Raw genomic sequence first — 24,228 nt, forward strand, 5'->3', positions numbered from 1 at the left:
TAGCTAACATTTCAGTGCCAAAAATTGTCGTGTACTTTACCTCATTATTTCATTTAACCCCTCTAACAATTCTATGATTCTTGTCTATTTTACAAGATGAAGAAACAAATTCAAGTTTAAAACTTGCCCAAATTTATACAGATTTTGTTCTGACTGTGTTTTTCTCCACCAGTCCATCCCGCGGTAGATAGGGGTTAGCAGTATAGGAACTGAGACTGACCCCAGGCTGCCAGATCCCGGGTACGTGACGGGGTGGCCTCAGAGGTGGAGGTGTCTAGAGGAGGATGTGGACGGTGGTCTTGTGACCTCAGTCACAGCTTGTTCTTGACACCTGGGCTCAGGAATTCTCATACAGACACATCGCATTGACAGTGCAGGCTCGTAAACGTGGGGAGAGACCAGGAGAGGCCCAGCATCTCTTTAATCCTCCCCAAGCAGTGTTCTGTGGAAGGTGGTAGTTCCCACCTCCTGGGGAAGAGGCATGTAACTCAGGGACGTTGTTTCAGGCCTGTGGCTCTAAGCCTATACGCCTCCCTACCTTGCAGGTTTTCATCAGGTTCCCCATTCAGTAAAATATCTAGTGAAAGGGGAGGTTTTGACATGTGTAGGAATGAGCACAGTATACAAAGAGCTGTCAGAGACTATGCGGCCTGCATAAAATAGCAGATGACGAAGAATGTCGTGTAAAACTTAGGGGTGTCCTTTCCGCTTCTACATTTTTTTTTATGTGTCACTGTTAAGTTTCTGAAGTCAGAACCATCTTTTTCTAGATAAGTAAAGGTGACATCCTGGTGGTTGCAGCTGGTCAACCTGAAATGGTGAAAGGGGAGTGGATCAAACCTGGGGCGATAGTCATCGACTGTGGAATCAATTACGTCACAGGTAAGTGTTGCGGGGAAGAAGGTGGTTTCTGGAGGCAGGCTGGGAAAAGGAAGATGAAGCCTAAGCAAGAACCCTTTGTCCCGTTTTAGGCTTGAAGTGTTAAGGTTCAGAGCGATCAGCCTGCCCTTGGGCGCGTGAAGTTAGTAGATGGCATAGTTGCCCCTTGGCAGGAAGAAGCTGTGATTTTAGCCGCTGTGCCGTGCAGTCCCAAGATGACCTAGAGATGGGGTGGTGTTTAGTTATTAAGTCATGTCTAACTCCTGCGACTGCATGGACTAGCCCACCAGGCTCCTTTGTCCATAGGATTTCCCAGGCAAGAATAGTGGAGTGGTTGCCATTTCTTTCTCCAGGTGATCTTACTGACCCAGGGATCAAACCCGGGTCTCCTGCATTGCAGATGGATTCTCTATAGACTGGAGCCACCAGGGAAGAAGCCTCACCTTGAGTGGATTTTAGCAAAGGACAGTTAAAGCGTAGTGTGATCTTTACAAACTGCTCTGAAACTCCAGGAGAGGGATACATAGTGTCAAGAGAGCTCCAGTTAGGGATTTGCAGAGGTGTTTGACCTGCACCTTTTCTAGACCAAGGATAATGCTAACATTATAGTCATGTCTGTAACTGTCCTTGAATCCTCATCCCTAAGTTACTCCTCATGGCCCTGTTTGGTTAGTAATATCATCACCGTTCTTCCTTCCCGCAGATCTGAAACCTTTCAGTTTCCCTCCCAATCATTCCACGTATAGATCCATTCTCAGTGTCACCACTGAGTGTCCCCCTCTCCAGTGGATGTGCTACCATAAATGTCTCCCTGGCTTCCCTACCACCAGCTGCCTCCCACTCTGGTCCATCTGCGTGCTCTTGCCAGGTTTGGGGGGCTTGACGTGGACTTGTGAGCCTCTCTCTCCCGTGTCACCTGTTAGACTCCTCAGCCCTATACTAGTTTCGGCCACCTCTGTGGGCTTTTTTCTCACATGCATTTTGTGAATACCTGTCTTAACTATTGTAAAGTGGACCATGTGCCCCCCCAACACACACACACACACATGCCTGTTTTCCTTTGCAGCTCCTCTGCGTCTTTAGTGGGACAGGCTGTTCTCTGATGAAGTTTTCAAACATAAAAGCTGAAAGGACAGTTTAGTGATACTTGTGTACATACTTTGTGAGTTTAAAAAGGGAACAATTTTTAATCAAGCGATCATTTCTGTGCATGGGGCACCACTCCAGGCCTTGGGCTACAGAGTCGAATAAAACTCATCTGTCATCTTCATTTTCAGCAACTTCCAGCCCACCTCTTCTCTGTCTGAAATGTCCATTCTTCCTTTCAAACCTTGTCTTATTTCCCTTCATCAGAAGAGGATCTCTCCATTGAAAGTGCTTTTCTTCTCCCTCCCGTCCCACAGAACTTGGTGTTTCTCTCATCGTATATGTCTCTTTTTCTCCACTTGTCTGCCCATGGGTGCCTCGGGGCAGGTCTCTGTGGTCTCATGTCCAGCTTAGGCCTGCTGACAGCAGGCCCTCATCTGTTGGATTGTTGAAGAGAGTTATAGCAAGAATATTCTTTTTTTCTCCCTTCCCAGCTCAGGTTTGAAATATTGACACTAAGCTGCCAGGAACATTAGTCACTGTCAAGCCTTCCGTTTTTAACCTCCCTCCCACTCTCGGTACCATGATTTTAAGACAGTAGCTCACAATTGATCACTCATTGTCTTGTAGTGTAATTATCTGACGGGTGATAAAGACATTGCTCTCCTATAACTCCTCGCTCTCAGTACTTGCAATGTGACATTCAGGCTCCTTGTGTTTAAAACCTTGCATCTTCTGTAACATAGTTCTGCTGTTGGCTTTTTTCTGTTTGGGACTGAATTTGAGAGATGAGAGAAAAGCCTGGGTAGGGTTCTCAAGTCTCACAGTTTGGCATGAAATGCTGACTTACACTTGAAACTTACCTCCCTTTCACATTTATTTCTCACATAGAAGATGAAATATGAATAGTCAAAGCAGTATCTTTCCTCCTGGTCAGCTGTACTTTTTTCTGGTCCTGGTCATTTAGGTGAATAAGCATCAACAAGCCTGGATGTTACTGTTCCCCAAGGAGGGCAGGATTGCTGTTACCAATCCATGGATGAGCAGGGGGACCTAAGACTGCTCTTTGCAAATGTTCATTCTTAAAGCACCATGTTCCACAGCTAGGCCACTTCTTAGTTCATATTTTGATTATTTAAATCATTTGCATAGTCCATTCAGGGATAATGTCTTAAGTCATTTTCCAAATTCAGGATGAATTAAGGTATGGTTTTTTGTTGTTGTTTTTTTACGGAATTTTTTTTTAAGATTCAAGTGCAGAGCAGAAAGCGCTGGCCAGAGAAACATGTGAAAGTGTTCTGTCTGCTTGGCTTACTAAAGATTGTTTGAGAAGGGCTGGATTAATAGTGCTTTAGTTGGCAGGGTTATAAAAGTGGGAACAGATTCCTCACTGCCCCCCCATCCAGTCTCAATCTATTTAGTGTAGTGGCTTCTATGCTGAACCCTGTTACTAGGATCCCCAAATTACACACGAAGGACTTAATGTTCAGCTGGGTCTTTTTTTTTTTTTGCCATTCTGTCAGGCTTGTGGGATCTTCGTTCCCCAGCCAAGGACTGAACCTGTGCCCCTACAGGGGAAGCACAAGAGTACTAACCACTGGACCTCTAGGGAATTCCCTCAGCTCATCTTAAGTAGTTTTGTGCTAATAATTCCTGATGAAGCAAATTCAGGGGCTGGGATAAGTAACCAAAATGTGTGTTGGTTATTGAAGCTATATGCTTAGATCGAGACATGGCTACGCTGACCACATTACACCCTCCATGAAACCCTGTCCATCTTCTCGACCCAGGGGTAGAACCCTGGTGTCCTGCATGCAGGCAGATTCTTTACCATCTAAGCCGCTAGGGAAGCCCATGCGTATATCAGGGCACTGAGGCTAGCCCTGATGGTGTTTGAAGGAGGGGCAGAGCTGAGCTCACCCAGTTCAGCATTAAGCTGTGCAGTCATTGATACATCTCCTGTACGTATGGAGAAACACAGGGAGAAAGGGACTAACATTCATAGAGAGAAGGAGGTGTAGGGGTATTTTTAGCTGACTTTGGTGTTAGAAAGTTGAAACCTATACAGAAGGCAGCGCTGAATTGTATTTCCTTGGCATCTTGAAACGACCTTTGTGGTTATGGTAGGAAATGTTCTCCTGTTGCCATAACTTGTTGCCTTATAATCTAGAAACCTGAAACCATCGTAAGGATTTCTGTACCCTGCCCCCTTAGAGTATGTATAGAAAATATGTATCTAGAATGGGTGGGGAAGGAAATGGCAACCCACTCCAGTATTCTTGCCTGGAGAATCCCATGGACAGAGGAGCCTGGTGGGCTAGAGACCATGGGGTCACAAGAGTCATACACGACTTAGCGACTAAACCAACCACCACATCTAGAATGGGAAGAGAAACCCTTATGTTTGGAGAATGGTTTTTTTTTTCAGTTTCAAGAAACACAATTTCTCTCTTGAGTCTTCACAAGCCTCTGAAATAGGTGGTGTTCATCCTTCTTTGTCCCTTTGGACTTTTCATGAGTAAGGAGCCCATAGGGGCTGAGGACTCCAGGTTAGTAGAAGAGCTGATCCTAGAGCCGAGGTCACTTAATTCTGGGTTTTTGGCTGAACCTAAGCAATGGCAACCCACTCCAGTACTCTTGCCTGGAAAATCCCATGGGCGGAAGAGCCTGGTAGGCTGCAGTCCATGGGGTCCCTAAGAGTCGGACACGACTGAGCAACTTCACTTTCACTTTTCACTTTCATGTATTGGAAAAGGAAATGGCAACCCACTCCAGTGTTCTTGCCTGGAGAATCCCAGGGACGGGGGAGCCTGGTGGGCTGCCATCTATGGTGTCGCACAGAGTTGGACACAACTGAAGTGACTTAGCAGCAGCAGCAGCAAGGCTTTCTTTCTTATTTCTGGTGTTCTGTTCAAAAAGATGAAATGGCTAAGATCCTACCAGGTCCTGCCTGGAAGCCTGAGAGCCTCAAGGTCCAGCCCTGTCCCCAGCCCCTCCCAGAAGTGCTCTGAAGCCAAGTGTAGGATGTGGTTCGTGTGTGAGCAGTGATGCATCGTGGGATTTTTGTTCTCTTGAATAGCTATTCTTTGCTGCTGAGATTCGTAGTTGTTCTTGTATCCTTTTAAGGGGAGTGTAATTATATTCTTTGCCTTCTGCATACATTTAAGTAGCTGCTCGTCTTTGGAATTGGATGTTGAATTGTTCCTCCAGCTCCATGCCTGGAGCTTACCAAATGCTGACAGTTGCTGTAGAAACCGTATCTAGCAGCTGTGGTATAGTTGGAGCTTTGTGCACCCAAAAAATTCCTTTGAAGGCCTTGGCAAATTAACATTTTAAAAGGTGCTTATTATATACAGGGTGGTTGGCTGTAAGAATACAAAACAGTTGGTATTTTATTTGCCACCTGACAGATGACAAAAGGATTCTCCTGGTTCTGAAAAACCAGTTAAGCATCTTGGGGAATTTTGCAGGTAGAGTAAGTCTCTCCCTAGGAAATAGCAAATACCTGTTACCCCACAGCTTTTTAAAAGTAAAGCAGGCACTTGAACCAGATGGGCCAGCACCCCCTAAACTCGACTAAGTTTTTGGAACAAGCTATTGTAATAATTGATCACATAACTTAGACATAAACACCAGGATTGCGATTCTGAGGCTGGGCTTTGATTTTTTTTCTTTTTAAACCTCTTTGACCAGATGATACAAAACCAAATGGGAAGAAAATTGTGGGTGATGTAGCGTACACGGAAGCCAAGGAGAGGGCAAGCTTCATCACCCCCGTTCCTGGTGGCGTCGGGCCCATGACAGTGGCGATGCTAATGCAGGTGCGTGTGGGTGCAAGTTTCTATAATAGTTCTACAAAACTGATAGAATTCTAGGGAGTGCATTTCTCTTCAAGTAGAAATGTCATAGAACCTACTCAAAATCTGAGTAAGGATGTGAATATTTGGAAGAAAAAAAGGAAATGAAAGACCAAAGAAGTAGAATCAGGCATATTAATAAAGGGAATCAGGGGTAGCACGATTCTAATTTCCTCTGGAATGTGATAACTTCAGGGGGAAAAAAACTGTATAAACACCCTGTTTGTATAAAAACTTCAGGGGGAAAAAAACTGTATAAACACCCTGTATGTATAAAAACTGTATAAACACCCTGTATGTATAAAAACTGTGTAAACACCCTGTATGTTAAGGCTTTGCTCGGTCTGTTTTGGCTTACTGCCCTTCGTAACATACACCAGCTGATGGGGGCGAGGCACACAGCCCAGGGCGTCCTGGCTGCTCGTAGACTCTGGCCTACAGTTGAAGCGTGTTAATAATCGGATCATGAAGCTGTTCATTTTGTAATTGAACTTGAGTGACCAGGATAAAGAATTGAGGTGGAGGTTAGAAAATCATCACCTCTTCTCAGTTCCATTCATGTCATTTTGTTTAGAGCACGGTAGAGAGTGCAAAGCGTTTCTTGGAGAACTTCAAGCCAGGAAAGTGGATCATTCAGTATAACAAACTTAACCTGAAGACACCCGTGCCAAGGTAAAATATTTTACTGTTTAAAAAAAAAATTACTGTGTTAAAACTCCGTGGATTGTTAGGTTTTTAACTGATGGTTAATGTGTATGCCCCTTCTGAAGGGGATTGGAGTGAGTCATTACTATGATGGGATTCATAAAGGTTGATTCGTATTTTCTGTATTTCTTCTAAGTGACATTGATATATCACGGTCTTACAAGCCAAAGCCCATTGGTAACCTGGCTCGAGAAGTTGGTCTGCGCACTGAAGAGGTAGAATTGTATGGTGAAACCAAGGCTAAAGTTCTGCTGTCGGCGCTGGAACGGCTGAAGCACCAGCCTGATGGGAAATACGTGGTGGTAACTGGGTATGACTTCTGTCCATTTGCCAATTGATTCTTAATACTGATTATTATTACCAGAGGTTGCATTCGCATTTAGCATGTATTTGTGGAGGTTCTTTTAATTTGGTTTGGGCATTTTCATATGTCTTTACTGATTTGATCCTTACAGCAACCTTGTGAGGTAAGAGTAGATTATAACCCTGCAGAGATGAGAAAATTTGTGAAAGTCATTCATCTAGTAGGTGGAAGAGTTTGAGTCTTAAAACCTGATCTTCAGATGAAAGTGCCTTTCTTTTTAGCCCCAAATCATTAATTCCGTAGATCTGTTGAGCATTCATCTATATTTTTGTTTTACTGAGTTAAAAGCTAGTTTTTGAGACTAAAATTGAGAAATTATGTAAGATTATAGCAGTGTCTCTTACAAGGTAAAGTATATTTGCCCCTCACAGTCAGAAGAGCTAAAATGCAGGAGGTTTTTTTTTTTTTTTAAACTGGGAGGAAGTTACAACTAAGATTTTTGGAAAAGATCCCTTTCATATCTTTCATCTTTCTGATTATTCAGACTAAGAGTCATTCTCTAGGCTCTGTTAGATCTGACTTACTGATACACATGAATTTAATTTATCTAAACTTAATTTTCCTTTTCTGCTTTCATCTTGAAGAATCACTCCAACACCCCTGGGAGAGGGGAAAAGCACAACCACGATTGGGTTGGTGCAGGCCCTTGGCACCCATCTCCATCAGAATGTCTTTGCATGTGTGCGACAGCCTTCTCAGGGGCCCACCTTTGGGATAAAAGGTATTTTTTAAAAAATTATTTATTTTCAATTGGAGGAGGAATAAAATGTATAAGTGGGACCAGACTTGGGCGGCCAGAGGGCACCTGCCTCTCCTTTAGTCCTCTGGCCCACTTGGCCCATGAACATCTATGGGGCAGTGGTCTTCAACTCGTTTAGACACTAGATGGGGCTTCATTACACCCCGTCATGGTACTTCTGCTGAAAGCTTTCATCATCTCACCCCAGTTCCTACTGTCACTGTCTGACACCGCACAGGGATTCCTGGATTGGGTGATACATAGCCAGGAGTGCTTTTATATGACTGATAGTCGATTGTCATAGTAAAAAGTAAAGGTAATCATAACGGCTTCCCAGGGGCTTCCCAGGTGGCACTAATGGTAAAGAATCCACCTGCCAATTTAGGAGATGCAGGAGATGCAGGTTCAATCCCTGGATCAGTAAGATCCCCTGGAGGAGGAAATGACAACCCACTCCAGTATTCTTGCCTGGATAATTCCATGGGCAGAGAAGTCTGGCTGGCTAATGTCCATGGGGCAGCAAAGAGTCGGACGCAACTGAGCACACGGTCCCAACTGCTGATCACCATGCTGACTTTTCTAGAGACAAAGACAAACCCCACAGATGTTTCACACTGAGGGAATAAGAAAAGCCTACACTTGTTGAGTATTAGGCTTCACGCCAGGTTTTTTGCTAAGCGGTTTATGCCTATTTCTTCTAAGATAGTTTTATCACCACTTACAACAGTAACAGCTGGAATTCAGAGGAGCTTGGTCAAGGCACTATCATCGAGTCCCAGGGAGAGCCCCCGCGTCTATCTCAAGGTCTAAGATAATACCATCAACACAGTGTTTCTTCTGATGAGATGAAAACACAACATCAGTAACTGTATTTCACTTTCAGTTTTTGGTAGCAGCAATACTCCAAACATCTTTTTGTAATTAAAATTAAAATTATATTTTTACTAACTATAATGGGTTAGCTCAGAGTTAGCTTCATCATTCGCTTGGTGATAGGGTATCATATATTCTCCTTACTCTCATTACCACAAATGTTGATATGGGTACACCTTTGCCCTTCTTCAGCCTGTTGTTTAGCTATAAGCCCGTTGACTTAGTTCTGCTTTTGAGCTTGTCTTAACAACTCCCTTTTAGCTCAGAATGAGCCTTTTCCTGTTTATTGAACCCAGTATGGGCCAGCAAAAATCTAGCACTTAAGCTGTTTTCCACCATATGTGTCCTATTTAGGAAGAATTGCAGTCTCTGTGTTTATGTTGGTGTGTGTATTTTAAATATTCCTTTTTTTAAAATGCCAGAATAGCAGTTATGAGGGTAGGAAATTGAACAGGTTTGTCTTTATGTAACCGTCGGCTGGGTTTTTTAACAAATGTTAGGAATCACGGGGAACCTGTTTTTAAAGATAATGAGTAGGTATGTATGTGTTCATGGTTTTGTCAGTTAGAGTCACATTTCAGTTGAGAGACTATTCAGCATGAACAAGAGCGAGTGGTTTAGTCTGGTAAAGAAAATTAAGAAGCACTTGTTCAGATCTGTCCAAATGTTTGTAAAAAGTAAACAAATAATACTTGGTAAAGAAAATTAAGAATCACTTATTCAAGTCTGTCCAAATATTTGTAAAAAGTAAATAATACGTGAGGCAGTTACAAAAACCAATTTGCTTTCATTTGATTTTCAAGTTATGAAGAAGTGTGCTTAACCTGAGTCCTCACCCTTGACCTGTCCTCTAGGTGGCGCTGCAGGCGGTGGCTACTCTCAGGTCATTCCTATGGAAGAGGTAACGCAGTCCAGGATTTGGCTGAATCAGATCTTTTATTATAGATTTTCCTTCCTGGAAATGAAGTCTGTCACAGAGATCTTAGTAGACAAACGACTCGTTTGCTCAGCAGAAGCAATACTTAGAAGAAAAACATCTTAATTTGTAAACTTCTAAACATCTTACTTTTTTGATATGACAAGGACTTCAAAGCCTGGCTTTCAGTGGAAATCACATTAAGCAAGCGATCAGATGTGGCACAAGAGAGGGGAAAACCAACATGCAGTGAATTCCAAGTACTAACCACAGAAGTGGGAGCAGCATACAGGAATGGAGCTCCAGTGTACTCCTTGCTCACTGCTGAAAGCTCATGAGTGTGTCCTTTCTAATCCAGTGTCACTATTGATCCCAGTGGTGTGGCATTTGTGGTTACTAGCCAGGTCTCTTAGGGAAGGTCCCAGTTCCTCCTGAGGACAGATGGGCATTTGTTCTCAGGGGCTGTTGGGTGTTTGTCCACTAGCTGTGCTCCCGTCAGTTTTCCATTGGCTTTACCATAGGGATAGGTTTGGTCATGATAGGTTGACTGTTGGAAAGATACAAAGAAGTTTTAAGACTGATGTGGCTTCCACCCTATTGTAGTTTAATCTCCACCTCACTGGTGACATCCATGCCATCACTGCAGCTAATAACCTTGTGGCCGCAGCCATCGATGCCCGTATGTTCCATGAAGAGACCCAGACAGACAAGGTAGGCTGCTCAGACCCCACAGGCACTTTCAGAAGGTTTGAATTAATGTTGGTCCAATGGGTGCTGATAATGCAGGTAGCCAGGCAGTGAGGTTCTTTTCACTTAAAAACTCTTGCGCTCCTTTTCTTTAAGGCTCTTTTTAATCGTTTGGTGCCATCAGTAAATGGAGTGAGAAAGTTCTCTGATATCCAAATCCGGAGGTTGCGGGTAAGCCTTTTCCTTGTTCTTTTTTGTTATTATGTGAAATTAGGTGATTGATAATCTCCTTAGAGTAGCCTATTTTGGACAGGTTCATTTAGTAATCATAAGGTCATGATATACACAGCGGAGATTGGTGGCAGAGGTTGTTTCTCATTTGTCTGTGAGTTTTTAGTGAAAAAAGCAGAAATATGACAACCTGCCCTCAGCTAAGAAAAAGAATGACACTTCCTTTACAGCATGGGTGTAGGAGTCAGGATGCCAGCATGGCAGTTTCTGGAGTTTCAGTACTTGCTCATCCCAGCATTGGGAGCTTAGCAAGGTTATTACTTCTGTATTTTATTTGAATCTCTAATGCAAATATATAGTTATTAAACATACACTGTACTGTATGACCCAGAAATTCTACCTCTAGGTATTTCCCCAAGAGAAATGCAAACTTTTATGTGTATCATATAAAAACATGAATTTTTGGGGCAGCTCTATTAATAATCTGCAAAATCTAGAAACAATCCAAATGGCCTTCAGTGAATGAATGGATAAACAAACTGGTACATCCGTACCATGAATGAATGAATGAACTGATACAACAACTTGAATGAATCCCAAGGGCATTATGTTTTTGCAGAAGAAAATGTCTCAAACGGTTGCATACCGTATGCTTGCATTTATTTATATGACAATCTCAAAAGACAGAGCTATAGTGATGAAGAATAGGTCAGTGGGTGCCAGCAGTTACGGGTCAGGGACAGTGTGACTATAAAGGGGTAGCACAAGGGAATTTTAAAAATAAAACTCAAAAGTATATTCCTGTGTTACTTTTACATATGCAAGAAATATTGTACATCTATAAATATTAGACTGCCTGGCACATGTAAGCATTCAGTAAATGGTATGTGCTGCCTTGTTACCAATATTAGTTACACTCACCTTATTTTTAATTTTTTGCAACTTATATTTTGATGCTGTAAGAGTAGTACACAAGCTCCCCTGTACCCAGATGCAGTCATTGTTTGCATTTTGCCCTACTTACTGTACAGTGCTGTCACATTGATGCATATGCATTTTTCTCTAGACATGAGAAAAACTGACTTTCACACAGTTTAATATTGCTTAGCTTCTCTTGTTTTCACACCTCCCAAAAAACACTATGCAGAAAATAAGTCAGCTCCTACCTTGTTATGTCAGAGAATTGTGTTCTGCAAGTATGGTGGAAAGAGCAGGCAACTGATCTTAACCTTTGTTGGTAGAACTTTCTGTCAATGTGTGGGGAGGGGTTGGACTCAGTGTTTAAATGATCCTTTAAAAAGCTCTAGGGTTTGAAAACGGGGGATTTGTCCGTGGCCACAGAACCCCTCGACAGGTTAGAACAAGAACATTGGTCCCTTGTTTCCTGGTTCCCAAACTTTCTCTCTTGAACTTTGTTTTCTCAGTCTAACCCCCTGGCTTAGTCAAGAGTGGGTTGTCAGGACTTCCCTGGTGGTCCAGTGGCTAAGACTCCATACTTCCAAGGCAGGGGGTCTGGGTTCGATGCCTGCCTAGGGAACTAGGTCCCACGTGCTGCAACCAAGAGTTTGCATACTGCAACTAAAGATGCCGCAATGAAGATCAAAGGTCCCGCATGCCGCAGCCAAGACCCAGTGCAACCAAAGAAGTAAATAAGAGTGGATGATCAACCACAGATTCACAACTTAGCGACTGAGGGTTTTGCTGACCTCTGTGAACAATAGCACGTTCCAGGCTTGTGAGGCTGTTTGACAAGCCCGTGAGCACCAACTCTGAAAACACACCTGAGGTTTGAAAACAAAGTCCTATTGGCATAGGAAGGAAACTACGGGAAGAGTAGGGCTTGCTGGGGCCACTCAGCTCTACTAAGAGTTATGAGAAAAGGAGGATATGTTTTAAAGGAATTTTCCATTTCAGGATGTGACCACGGTACACATTGTAAATAGACAAATTTCCAACTTCCATGAGGAGGAACAGACAAAGCTTTCTTGTGCCTTTTGAAACAGTAAGAAGGCAGTAAACAATAGGACTACTTCAAAAGCATGTACTGTGCTAGAGCGATGTTTTTTCTTTTCCTCTGCATTGAAAAGACTATCCCTTTATATATTTCAAAAGATTAGCATATTATTTTTTTAAAAAAACATTAAAAGTGATTTCCATTGATTTTTATTGATTGCTACTTGTTTTGGCCATTTCTGGTTTTGCATTTGACTTGGACTTCTCAGTTGTTTGATTGAAAAAGCTTTGCACTTCTTTTCCTTTCAATATGTTTGCATATGGTGAATTAGTATGACATGTTTTGGTCACTGTGCTTACATAAGGCTTTGGTTTAGGGAAATGCCTCTGGTGTTCAGTAATAGGGACAAATGTGTTACTCATGCCTTGGTACATGTGTGAGTGGTATTAATAAAGATTTAGCTAAAGGGATCATAATTTGCCCTTCTGAATTTAACATGGTTTATATTTCCTAGACTTATAACCTAAAATATATGGTTTATATTTAAGATTTCCCTGGTGGTTCAGATGGTAAAGCATCTGTCTACAATGCAGGAGACCTGGGTTCAATCCCTGGGTTGGGAAGATTCCCTGGAGAAGGAAATGGCAACCCACTCCAGTACTCTTGCCTAGAAAATCCCATGGACGGAGGAGCCTGGTGCAGGCTGCTGCCCATGGGGTCGCAAAGAGTCGGACACAACTTCACTTTCACTTTCATTTTCACTTTCATATTTCCTAGAGGGGACCCTATCTGGAGCTAAGGATAAAAATCTTTTTTAAAATTTATTTGCTTTGTTTGTTTTGTCTTATTTTTGTTTTAATTTTTTTATCTCTTCAGAGACTAGGCATTGAAAAGACTGACCCTGCCACACTGACAGATGAAGAGATAAACAGATTTGCAAGATTGGACATTGATCCAGAAACTATCACTTGGCAAAGAGGTACCAGAGCAGGGCGTACGCCCCATGGGTTCAGTTATGCCGCACACCCCATGCCCTCCCTAAAAGGTGGTAAAACAGGAGGTCCAGAGCTTGGGTATTCTTGTGTTCATGGTTAAGGGCTGACCAAGATGGCAACTTACTCCTTTTCCTGGCCACCTCTACCAGTCTCTCTCCTTATTAGCTGTAATCAAACCTGCTTTTGTTTGGTCAGTTGGACATTTTGCTGGCTTTGCAGTGTTCATTGGTGTGAGGATGGTTTTAAGGAAGTTCATGCACAAACCAGAAGTAACATTTTTGCAAGTTCCATTTTATACGGCAAGTTTCGGTGTCATGAAGTACAGAAGTAATGTTTAATCACTTCTTGAATCATGTTGCCCTTTATTCTTAGAATTCTTGTCTGGCATAAGTGACTTGATTTTTCTTGTAGCTCTGGAGCTTGCCTACTCATTTTTACCTCATTTTGTTAAACTCTCTTTTAACAAAATAGGTAGCCTTGTAGGTCTAAACATTTAGCAAGTTGAAGAGTGAGTTGCCTGGTTTCCCTGCCATATGTTGCCTTTCTTTATATCAGCCAGCATGGCTTAGTTTTTTATTTTGTACCAACAGTGCATCCATGCAAACTCTATCATTACTGAGAAGGAATTTTTGTCCAGGTGCACAGAATGCAGCTAACAAGTAATTTATTGACTGTTTTTGTGATTGTGATTGGCCCAATAACTGTGCTAGCTAATGGCATTTTTAAGGTAACTCTCTTAGCATCTAATCTACACTGATATTTCTCTTCCTTTGTTTCAGTAGCTTTAACCCTATGGTATAATACTTTGTGAGGAGTAAAGATCCAGTTTGAAAATTTGGTATCTCCTTCACTTTTCCTTTGCTTTATATGTAATTTCATGCTTTCTGAGAAGGTAGAAGTAGACAAGGGAAAAAATAGATCATACCCATTGGCTGTTTTATACACAGAAATTAGATACAAGGAACTTGACACTATTTATAAAAAAAAAAGGATAAACTCCAACAACTCATTACATCCTTCACTGTCAAAATGGGGTTGTATGTGTGTCTCCAAGTGCTGTACAAGACGCTGCTCTTAGTGTTTAAATATGGTATTATGGGAAAAAATTTAGCATGTTATCCAGTACCTTAAAAAAGCCTCTCCTCTTTGATGCACCCTAAAAGTGTGAACGGGTTTGCCACTGTTGTTCGTTTTGTGTTTTGTTGCTATTTTTGGCATGTCATACAAAAAACAAAGTGAAAGTGAAAAGTGAAGTCGCTCAGTCGTGTCCGACTCTTTTCGACCCCATAGACTGTAGCCTACCAGGTTCCTCTGTCCATGGGATCTTCCAGGCAATAGTACTGGAGTGGATTGCCATTTCCTTCTCCAGGGGATCTTCCCAACCCAGGGCTCGAACCCGGGTCTCCTGCATTGTAGACAGATGCTTTACCGTCTGAGCCACCAGAGAAGTCCACAAAAATTGGGAATATATTAAAATGTTCACCATAGTTAGACCTAGGCGGTGGGATTAAGAGTAGTTAGCAGATTGATCTAAGCCGTGTTTTCCAAGGGTATGCAATTGGATCGATGTTGTGCCATCAGAATGGAAACTATTCCATCTGCACATACTAAGGAAAGAGCTGGTCTGTCACCCAGCCTGCTTCAAAAGGCCTTGCTTGCCCTGTGTTTATGGCCCCTGTGGTTCTCAGGGTTGTGTAAAATCAGTGAGTCATCCCATGGAACAGCACAAACCTTGGCCTTTTGAAACAGTGTGACCTACTCTGTTTTCTGTGGAATTTGGAATATGCTTTGAAACAGAGTCCAGATTTCTAGTTATTAATAATTGTTTGAATTCTCTAGAAAGCGTAAACAAAGCCACCCTACAATCCTGTCCTTGATTCCTGCAATTAACAGTATGTGAACATCATTTCTAAACTTGAACCCATATTCTAGCTTTACCATAAAATTTGAAATCAAATAGTCATTAAGTTAGACTTGTTGCTTTACAATTCTGCAAGTTCCTTTAACTCTGTGGTCCTTTTTCCTTTCTGCTGTGTCTACCGTATCTTCTGCGTCTTCCCTTTCTCCTGTAGTGCTGGATACCAACGATAGATTCCTGAGGAAGATCACAATCGGACAGGCTCCAACGGAGAAGGGGCACTCACGGACGGTAACTGTTCCTTTCTAAGTAGATTAGTTCATGGGGACTGGATCCTTGCTGCTTCTCTCCTCCTCCGTCCTTTCCTGATCGATTGATTCTGCCGGGTGTTGTTCCGCCTTCTTCCTTTAAAGTGGGAGCGAGTAGGTGTGTGGCATTGAGCGCTCTTGACAGCTTTTGCAGTAAACCCCATGTGTCACCTATGTATTTTCCCCCAACATTTTCTCTTAGAGGTGGAGAGCCCCCAGTGAATATCCTTGCACACAAATTGATTAAAATGGCTTCTTTTTTGTGGCCGTCTTGCAGTATGTTTCTTTAGTGTGATAGCTTCCGTGTCAGTCCCTATATATTAGGGAAACCATAATCACATAACCACAAGCTGCCTCCAGAAGGATTGTTGGTCCTTCTAGGACTTTATTTCTAAAAACTGTCTATTCAAAGTCTTGGAATATTTAATTACAAACTTGTTTGCTCTTAGGGGATTATTTATTTTCATTAAGTTCTTCGTGTACTGTTCTTTTATTCTGTCCTTTTAAGTTATTTGTTTAAGCCTAGGATGTAAAGAGAATCCACACTTCTAGGTTTAACACAGTTTTCCTTATTGTGTCTTTTCCCTGCCAACAGGCCCAGTTTGATATCTCCGTGGCCAGTGAAATCATGGCTGTCCTGGCTCTCACCAGTTCTCTAGAAGACATGAGAGAGAGACTCGGCAAAATGGTGGTGGCGTCCAGCAAGAAAGGGGAGCCCATCAGTACTGAGGATCTGGTGGGTCCCGGGGTGATTCCTCTGTGTCTGTATTCCCAGCCTCTCTCAGCAGCTACCGATAACACAAACTATGGTGGAGTTAAGATACTGCAGTTAACTAATGAAGTCATATGATCTTTTTACTTGGTAAATAAATATGAAATTTATAAAAAACACTTCCACAGAGAGTGACAGGCAGTATGCTCCAGTAACAGACCACAGTTTTCAGATGGTTTGAGCATTTATATTCAACCTGTGAATATTTCCAAGAGAGGGTGTCTGACTTCAGTTTCAGAGAGCATCAAGAGTCCCAAGTCTTTAGCGTCCCATCCCGGCCCCTCCCTGCAACAGGCCTCCTTGCACAGAGACCTCTCATCATGAGGCTCATTGGCCCCATATCCACACTGATGACCATATTGGAAACAGCTCAACCAGGTCTTCTAATGATCCTACTTGGCTAGTTGTCCACGTCAGGATTATTTCGGAACTGTCTACATGGTAATATGAAGTTTGAAATGAGATAATCTCTAGATTAATTTTTAAAAAGCCTGTTTGTGTTGACACACACCAAAATGGTTGGTCTACAATTAGTGGTATGTCAGATGAATTCAGAAAAGGGGGGAAATACTAATTGTTTATTTTCACAGTTTCTGTATGTAAAAACAAAAATTGCTTTAAATTTTTACACCAAACCAGAAACCTAGAAACTCATGGAAATTGAAATCTATAGCTTTATCTTACATTGATACCAGTTTGTTCATCCGTGGTTGGATGGCTTAAAAGAGGGTCCTGATATATGAGAGCTGATGTTGAACTCCTGGGTAAATTTCAGTTTAAGGTACAGGACGTGCATGCATGTTAAGTCGCTTCAGTCATGTCCAACTGTTTGCAACCCTATGGGCTGTAGCCCACCAGACTCCTCTGTCCATGGGATTCTCCAGGCAAGAATACTGGAGTGGCTTACCATGCCCTTCTCCAGGGTACTGTCCCAACCCAGGGATCAAACCTGTGTCTCCTGCAGCTCCAGCATTGCAGGTAGATTTTTTTTTTTTTTTTTTTTTACCGCTGAGCCACAGGAGAAGCCCCATGTTAAATTTGGAGAGGCCCCAAGACACACATGTTAAATTTGGTTTATAGCCATTTCAGTCCAGACACCACAGAGTTACCCATACTTCAGTATTCTAGGAACTAGCGTTTTCATGCTGTCTAAAATGGATTCCCCACATGGATCAGTAACCAGAGCTTCACTGAGATGCTTGTTTCCAGGGTTACACATTTTTCCAGAACTTACATGTGAATGTCATTTTCATTCTCTATTCTCCTTTAAGGTATTTGGTAGCTTATAAGTACATGAATGACTGGTCTAGTTTAGGTAAAAATATTCATTAGTCCAAGATGGCCAAAAATGGAAAACCTAAGAATGTTGAATTTTGGCTTCAAAAGGGAGGGTTTTTTCCTGGTGGGAATTAACCGTTTGTGCTTTTGTTTTGTAGGGAGTGAGTGGAGCATTGACGGTCCTTATGAAGGACGCCATCAAGCCCAATCTCATGCAGACGTTAGAGGTGAGCAGAGTGACTCCTGCCGTCCTGGACTGGTTGGAAAGCACAGTGTCCTTAGGGAGACACTTCTTTTCCTGATCATCTCTCTATTCCCATTCTTCTCACAGTTATGACTGGGACTGCACTGAAATATAAAAGAGGTGGCTTCATACTTGCCCTTTTTCTTTTGGATGCCAACTAATTTTGGTTCCCCTTGACCGAATGGTCCCTTTTGAAGCAGGATCGGCAGCTTTGCTCACGATGTCTTGCTTTCCACAGGGCACTCCAGTGTTTGTTCACGCTGGGCCGTTTGCCAACATCGCACACGGGAATTCCTCCATCATTGCAGACAGGATTGCACTCAAGCTTGTCGGTCCCGAAGGGTTTGTAGGCAAGTACTTTTGCAAAATCAGTGATAGACCATTTTTCTTTCAGCATCAAGGGAGCTGGGGTAGCATTTTTACAGTTGCTTTTGTCCTTACAGTGACTGAAGCAGGATTCGGAGCAGACATTGGAATGGAAAAGTTCTTTAACATCAAATGCCGGTATTCTGGTCTCCGCCCGCACGTGGTGGTGCTTGTCGCCACTGTCAGGGCTCTGAAAATGCACGGAGGTGGCCCCACGGTGAGACTCAGGGATTGGAAGGGTCTGATTCTCAGACATGTTCTGAAGGCTAAAAGGAAGCTGATGACTCCTGCCTGTTTCTTCATTTAGCTGCTCTTATCCTTAAGATTATTAGGGTACCAAAGCAGGGCACGTCCACATGGCTCTTGTGCTGGCCGTCTCATCACTCACAGGTAGTCCCTGCTCTTGGAGAGGGCCAAGTTTGGCCTCGTGGCCTACCTTTCTGAGGAAAACACCTGATGATATCCAAACCCCTCCAAGGACATGTGCTTGGCTATATTTACCGAAAAACTCCTTTCTGTTCGGACTGTTCTTTTTACATCTGAGTCCCATTCCCTCTAATGGTGCTGCTGGCAGCCAGCCAGCCAAACCATTTAGCTTGAGATAGAGGTCAGCGTGCCAGGCAGGACTGATAACAGCCTGGGCTGGGGAGAGGAGGAGAAGAGGGGTAGGTATGCTGGGACTGCCTCCAGTGATGGGGGAAACAGGTGATCACGGTTTTCCTTCAGCTCTATCCTGAAACTGTGTTTTCCTCTATTCACACTGCTTAGAAATTGTACTTTTTGCTCTATTGTTGGGTTTCCCAAGTGGCTCAGACGGTAAAGAATCCACCTGTAATACAGGAGACCCAGTTTGATCCCTGGATCAGGAAGATCCCCTGGAGAAGGGAATGGCAGCCCATTCCAGTATTCTTGCCTGGAGAATCCCATGGACAGAGGAGCCTGGTGGGCTACAGTCTGGGGCGGCAAAGAGTCGGACACGACTGAGTGACGAACACTGTCACTGTTGTAACCTTTTCTTCAGTGTGTACATGTGAAGATACGGCTCTCTCTTTCAGGAATTAGTTGATGAAGTATTAAATTCCTGTCCTCTGGGAGCTGGTCTTGTAGCTTGAGCAGTAAGACCTCCCTCATCTGCAGAAGAAAATCACTGTTTCTTAGTGTAGTGATCAGGGCTTTTCCTGATAGAGCAGTTCTCAAGAATGTTGGCCTCAGACCTTCCTGACACACTTAAAATTATTAAAGGCCTAAAAGAACTTTTGTTTAGGTGAGTTGTGTATACTGATATTTACCAAAGTAGGAATTAAATTTTAGCATAAATATTAACATAATGAAATGCTTATATAAACAGTTTTTTTAAGTGACTCTATTTTCCAAAACAACATTTGGGCATTGTATGTTTTTCAGATCTCTTCAGTGTCTGGCTTAATCAAAGACTGCTGGATTCTCATCTTCAGCATTTGATCTGTTGTGATGTCACATAATCTGTGGGCAAATCCATTGTAGACTTCCTGAGGGAATGAGAGTGAAAAGAGCCATAATATCTTAGGGTTATGGAAGTAGTCCTGACCTCTTGGACCCCAGGAAAGGTTTAGGTCCCCACTAAGGGGAGAACCACCGCCGCCACAGCCCAGCACACCTCTCTGGTCCTCCTCGTCCTGTGGCCCTCCTAACCCAGGACGTCCCTTTCTGCTGGGCTGCAGGATGGACTCCCTTTCTCTTCCTTATCATAACCAGCATTTCTCCTCCTCCATCCTCTCACTCATCCTCACTCCCTTGTGCCTCCCTTCCTCCTGATCTCATGGTCTGAGGAATCACGTGAGCGTGTCACCTGGCCGCACTGAGAGGAGAGCTTTTCACACAGCTCTGTTGGGAGGCTGGCCCGCTGCTCCTGTACCTCCTGGAGCCATGTGAGGCCCAGAGAGTGGGATCAGGTCCCAGCTTCCTGCCCCACTTCTCTGAGGCCCCTTTTGGAGGTGGAGCACCGTGGTGTCTCTGAGGAAAGGGAGCAGAGCACTCGGAAGGGTTCTTAGTCCGTTGCCCAGCCGGGTCCCTGGGACCGGCGCCTGCACCCTCACGCACTTCCCTGTGCTTACAGTAGGCCCCACCAGGTACCTCTGTAACCGTAGAGGAAGAAAATCTTTGTGTGTTGTTTCCCTCTTGTTTGTACTGCTCACGTGCCCCAGTTCAGCCCCCACGCACCATTTCAGCTCCACAAGGTGTGGGCTGGCTTGGTGGACCGGCTCATGAATACATTGCTGGGCGCATCTCAGACTCCACAGCGGACGTCTCAGGGTAGCTCTTGCAGGGCTGACAGCTGCCTTTTTCCCTATACTCAGCCCTACTTCCACCCCCGCTGCTGTGTGCTTCGCAGGGAAACACATTGCTTCCCCCACCCGCCTTCATAGATTCGTCCCTTCTCTCTTTAATTCAGTTCATGAAGGTCTCCCACCCTGCTCACAGCAGTGACTTTTGTTCTGTGCCGTAGTTTTGGTCATTTGCTCTAAATCCTTAAGGCAGGAAACAGCTTTCTACTGCTGTATATCCTCCACCCCACCCCCCAGCCCCCTGCCCCAAGGATGCAGTTTCTGGCTTTGAACAGATGGCAAAGCACTGTTAGAAGCTAAAATTTTACTGTAAGTAAAAATGCCTCTGACTTTGCTGCTTTATCTTCCAGGTTACTGCTGGACTTCCGCTTCCCAAGGCCTACATAGAGGAGGTAACTTCAGTCACTTCTCATTGCTTGCCCTAGGATGCACCACATTCCAAGTCAGCATTTCTCAGCCTGGCATATCTGGAAATGAGTGGGTTGTCATATGACCCAGGGCTGTTCCTGGGAGCAAGGGGCCCGTAGTGTGCTGAACAACTGCACTAAATGAAACAGGGAAGAAATGCCTCATAAAACAGTTGCCTACATAGGCTACGGGTAAAACCACTCCCCTAGACCAGTGGTTGATTCTCAACCAGAAGCAGTTCCCCCATCCTAGGATATTTGGGAATGTCTAGAGACATTTATTTTTGATTGTTACAACTGGAGGTGGGGAGTGCTACTGGCATTCAGAGCGTAGAGGCCAGGGTTGTTGCTAAAGAGGGAAGCTATGATTTGTAGGATACCCCGCACTACAAAGAAATAAGGAACCATGCACTAATCTAGTGGAAGTTTCCTTGTCTTCCCTGCATTGACCGGTTGATTTGTAAATGCCATTCAAATCAGAGGCAAGTAGGGGGATTTTCTCAAATGCTTTTTTCTCTGCAGATTTAAATTCATAGTCAAGGGCCAAGATGGGATCAGCACCCTAGTTATTTTTCTAAGCAAGGTTTTCATAAACTGATATGGTTTATAGCAGTAAGCAGGAGCTCAAAGAATTGTGAGTGTAGAGCTTCTCATGTTCGTATCATTTACCATCGAGAAGCATCTCTGGCGCCAGTTTGGGGTGGTCTTGAGAGAGGTGCGGGCACCATGTGAGACGGTAAGGTCAGCGGCTATCACCGTTGATTCAAGTTCTCTGCCTTTTTTGGAGGCTTTTAAATTGTCAGACAGTGCAGGGTCACTTTTCAGCCCCCAAATGAAGTAATTCAAAAGCAGCTAGCAAAGCATTGCTGGTGCCTTCAGCCTGCCTGTCTTCTGAGTTATGATTTGCCTTTTATGGTCATTTGTGTGATTCATGCGTAGGAGGGGAATTCACAGTTCTGGCCCTCCTGCCACCCCGCAGCCTTTCCTGTGTCTAATTAGAGTGACTGCCCCTCACTGGCCCAGCTGGTGTCTTCATTTAAGAAATTCGCCTTATTTAAAACTGTTCTCAATCAGTCTTACATATTAATTGGTTTTCATGTGACTAGAGGTAAAGAATTAGCTGTGCTCTTTAGAATGTCAACTAAATTCTAATCTCAGTTTTCAGTGATTAAAGGGAAAAAAAACATAAATCATGTTTATAATGATCTCGGTTGTTTTGTGCTTGTATCTTACCCTTTCTCCCATGGTTTTATGGAGTCCATAAACCAAGCACTATTACTGCTGGGTTTTACCCATGGTCTTAGGTACATATTTGTATATGAGACCATGATACTTTCATTGTTAAAATACTTAATGTATTTTAAGCTTATATAATAACATACACTTTATAAAAAAATTAAGATGATAATATATATGATATGAGTCCCCTGTTTAGTGTATATATCTCTCAACATTTAAAATTTCCTGCATATGCACATGTATTTTTTTATTTGTCCAAAAATAGCATTAATTAAGCTATTCATAGTTTCACAGTTTTAGTACATCTTTGAGAGGTTCTGTGCTAATACAGATTATCTCACTTTTCATGACATGTGCATGATACATATTTATTGAGTGTGTATATCATAATTCACTGACTCAGTCCCCTATTGGAGGAGGTGTGTGTTGTTTGCAGTCTTCTCATGCTGCAGGCAGTGCTCCAGGAAGCATATTTTAAAATGCTTTCTTAATTACTTTCCTTTCAATTTCATAGTATTTGGTTCTTAAAGATGGTATTTATCTTATTTCTGATACAAGGCTTATTATGGTTGAGTTCTTTTAAACCTTTTGAAGCATTCCTGATGACACCACATTTTCTGACAAATGCCATGCACAGGGCTTCCCTGGTGGCTCAGACGGTAAAGAATCTGCCTGCAGTATGGGAGACCCAGGTTCGATCCCTGGGTTGGGAAGATCCCCTGGAGGAGAAAATGGCAACCCACTCCAGTATTCTTGCCTAAGAAATCCCTTAGACAGAGGAGCCTGGGGGCTGTAGTCCATGGGGTTGCAAAAAGTTGGACACAACTGAGTGACTGACACTTTGGCTTTTTTGTGCACCGTATGCCAGGCCCCGCCTTCTGATGGCAGCGTCTGTGCCATCCCGAACAGCCAGTGTGTGCCGTTGTGCCATAGGACTACGTACAGTCTATTATAAAACGGGTTGCAAATATAATTTAAGGGCATCTGAGTCCCTTCAAACAGCAAATAAGCTCGAGATATGGCATGGTGAGGCAGATGCGCAGGCAGATCTCAGCTTTCAGGGCAGCCAGGCCACGAGCACAGCTTGCTCCAGGGTCGCAGGTCACTTGGAGCGGCCTGGGGAACGCATCACCGCCCCTGCGCTCTGTCGGCTTGTCCTGACAGCAAGTGGCTGCTGGCTCAAGGAGACAGTTTCTCTTTTAAGAAGAACCTGCAGCTGTTTTAACTTCTGCTCTCTAACCTTCCAGACCTCCCTCTGTTGTTTCTGCAGGACCTGGAGCTGGTTGGAAAAGGCTTCAGTAACTTGAAGAAGCAAATTGAAAATGCCAGGATGTTTGGCGTGCCAGTGGTAGTGGCCGTGAACGCCTTCAAGTACGTATGGGGTGTGAGTTGAGGCAGGATTTGACAGAACACAACAAAATTCTGTAAAGCAATTATCCTTCAATTAAAAAATAAATTAATAAAACAAAGAGTTGAGGGAGACTGTGGGAAATGGCCAGCAGACGTCTCCTGGAGCGGATGTGCAGCCCAGCTCTTAGCTTTGTTCTTTTCTTCAGTTGCTGCTGTCAGTTATCAAGCGTTCGCTTTGGGAGCTGTTGATGAGAGCCTGCCATATGACAGGAGCTGCATATGTCACAGGGGACTTGTCACCCTCCCTGCTGAGCATGCGGAGTCAGATTTGGCTCCTGTGGGTGCCCATCCTCACCAGGTGAAGTGGGTAACACACAGGCCAGAACTTAAATGTTCTTTCTGGTCTCTAAAGGCCTTTTGTGCTAAGATAAGGTCATGGGCCTACAGTTCCATTATTTCTCCAGGTCTGGTAGGAGAGTGTCTTGACAGTTTGTTAAGCATAGTGACCTGGAAATGTTCCTGTAAGAGAACTTGCATGAGTTGTTTAGTTATTCTCATGCTGGTTTTGATCTTGTTCTGATGGTCTAGCCACAGCAAAATAGGAAACAAAAATTTTGAGAAGCTAGTGTTTATTGATTCCTTATGATGTGCCTGGAATGTTCTAAGTACCTTGCATGTGTTTGCCATCTAAGCCTCATGACATCCCATGAAATGCAGTGATTATGCCCATTCTACCCACATGGACACCAAGACATTGCAAGTCATCCAGCTGGTAAATTGTGGCGTCAGGGTTCAA

The 24,228-nt window shown here is 43.4% G+C and overlaps 1 protein-coding gene across 2 annotated transcripts in view; it reads left to right on the forward strand.

Moving 5' to 3' along the window:
- Positions 1-24,228, forward strand: part of MTHFD1 (methylenetetrahydrofolate dehydrogenase, cyclohydrolase and formyltetrahydrofolate synthetase 1) — a 60,735-nt gene that overhangs the window by 27,987 nt on the left and 8,520 nt on the right. For both annotated transcript variants that reach the window (XM_061429104.1, XM_061429105.1), the window contains exons 8-23: positions 771-882; positions 5,659-5,786; positions 6,397-6,494; positions 6,664-6,837; positions 7,476-7,612; positions 9,358-9,404; positions 10,023-10,130; positions 10,263-10,337; positions 13,168-13,270; positions 15,359-15,435; positions 16,048-16,188; positions 17,661-17,729; positions 17,985-18,096; positions 18,190-18,329; positions 20,787-20,828; positions 23,353-23,453. In XM_061429104.1, coding sequence (XP_061285088.1) covers positions 771-882; positions 5,659-5,786; positions 6,397-6,494; positions 6,664-6,837; positions 7,476-7,612; positions 9,358-9,404; positions 10,023-10,130; positions 10,263-10,337; positions 13,168-13,270; positions 15,359-15,435; positions 16,048-16,188; positions 17,661-17,729; positions 17,985-18,096; positions 18,190-18,329; positions 20,787-20,828; positions 23,353-23,453 — 1,664 coding nt within the window. The remainder of the gene's footprint in view (positions 1-770; positions 883-5,658; positions 5,787-6,396; positions 6,495-6,663; positions 6,838-7,475; positions 7,613-9,357; positions 9,405-10,022; positions 10,131-10,262; positions 10,338-13,167; positions 13,271-15,358; positions 15,436-16,047; positions 16,189-17,660; positions 17,730-17,984; positions 18,097-18,189; positions 18,330-20,786; positions 20,829-23,352; positions 23,454-24,228) is intronic.

Source organism: Bos javanicus, chromosome 10 (genome assembly GCF_032452875.1).
Source record: "Bos javanicus breed banteng chromosome 10, ARS-OSU_banteng_1.0, whole genome shotgun sequence".
Classification (NCBI taxonomy): domain Eukaryota; kingdom Metazoa; phylum Chordata; class Mammalia; order Artiodactyla; family Bovidae; genus Bos; species Bos javanicus.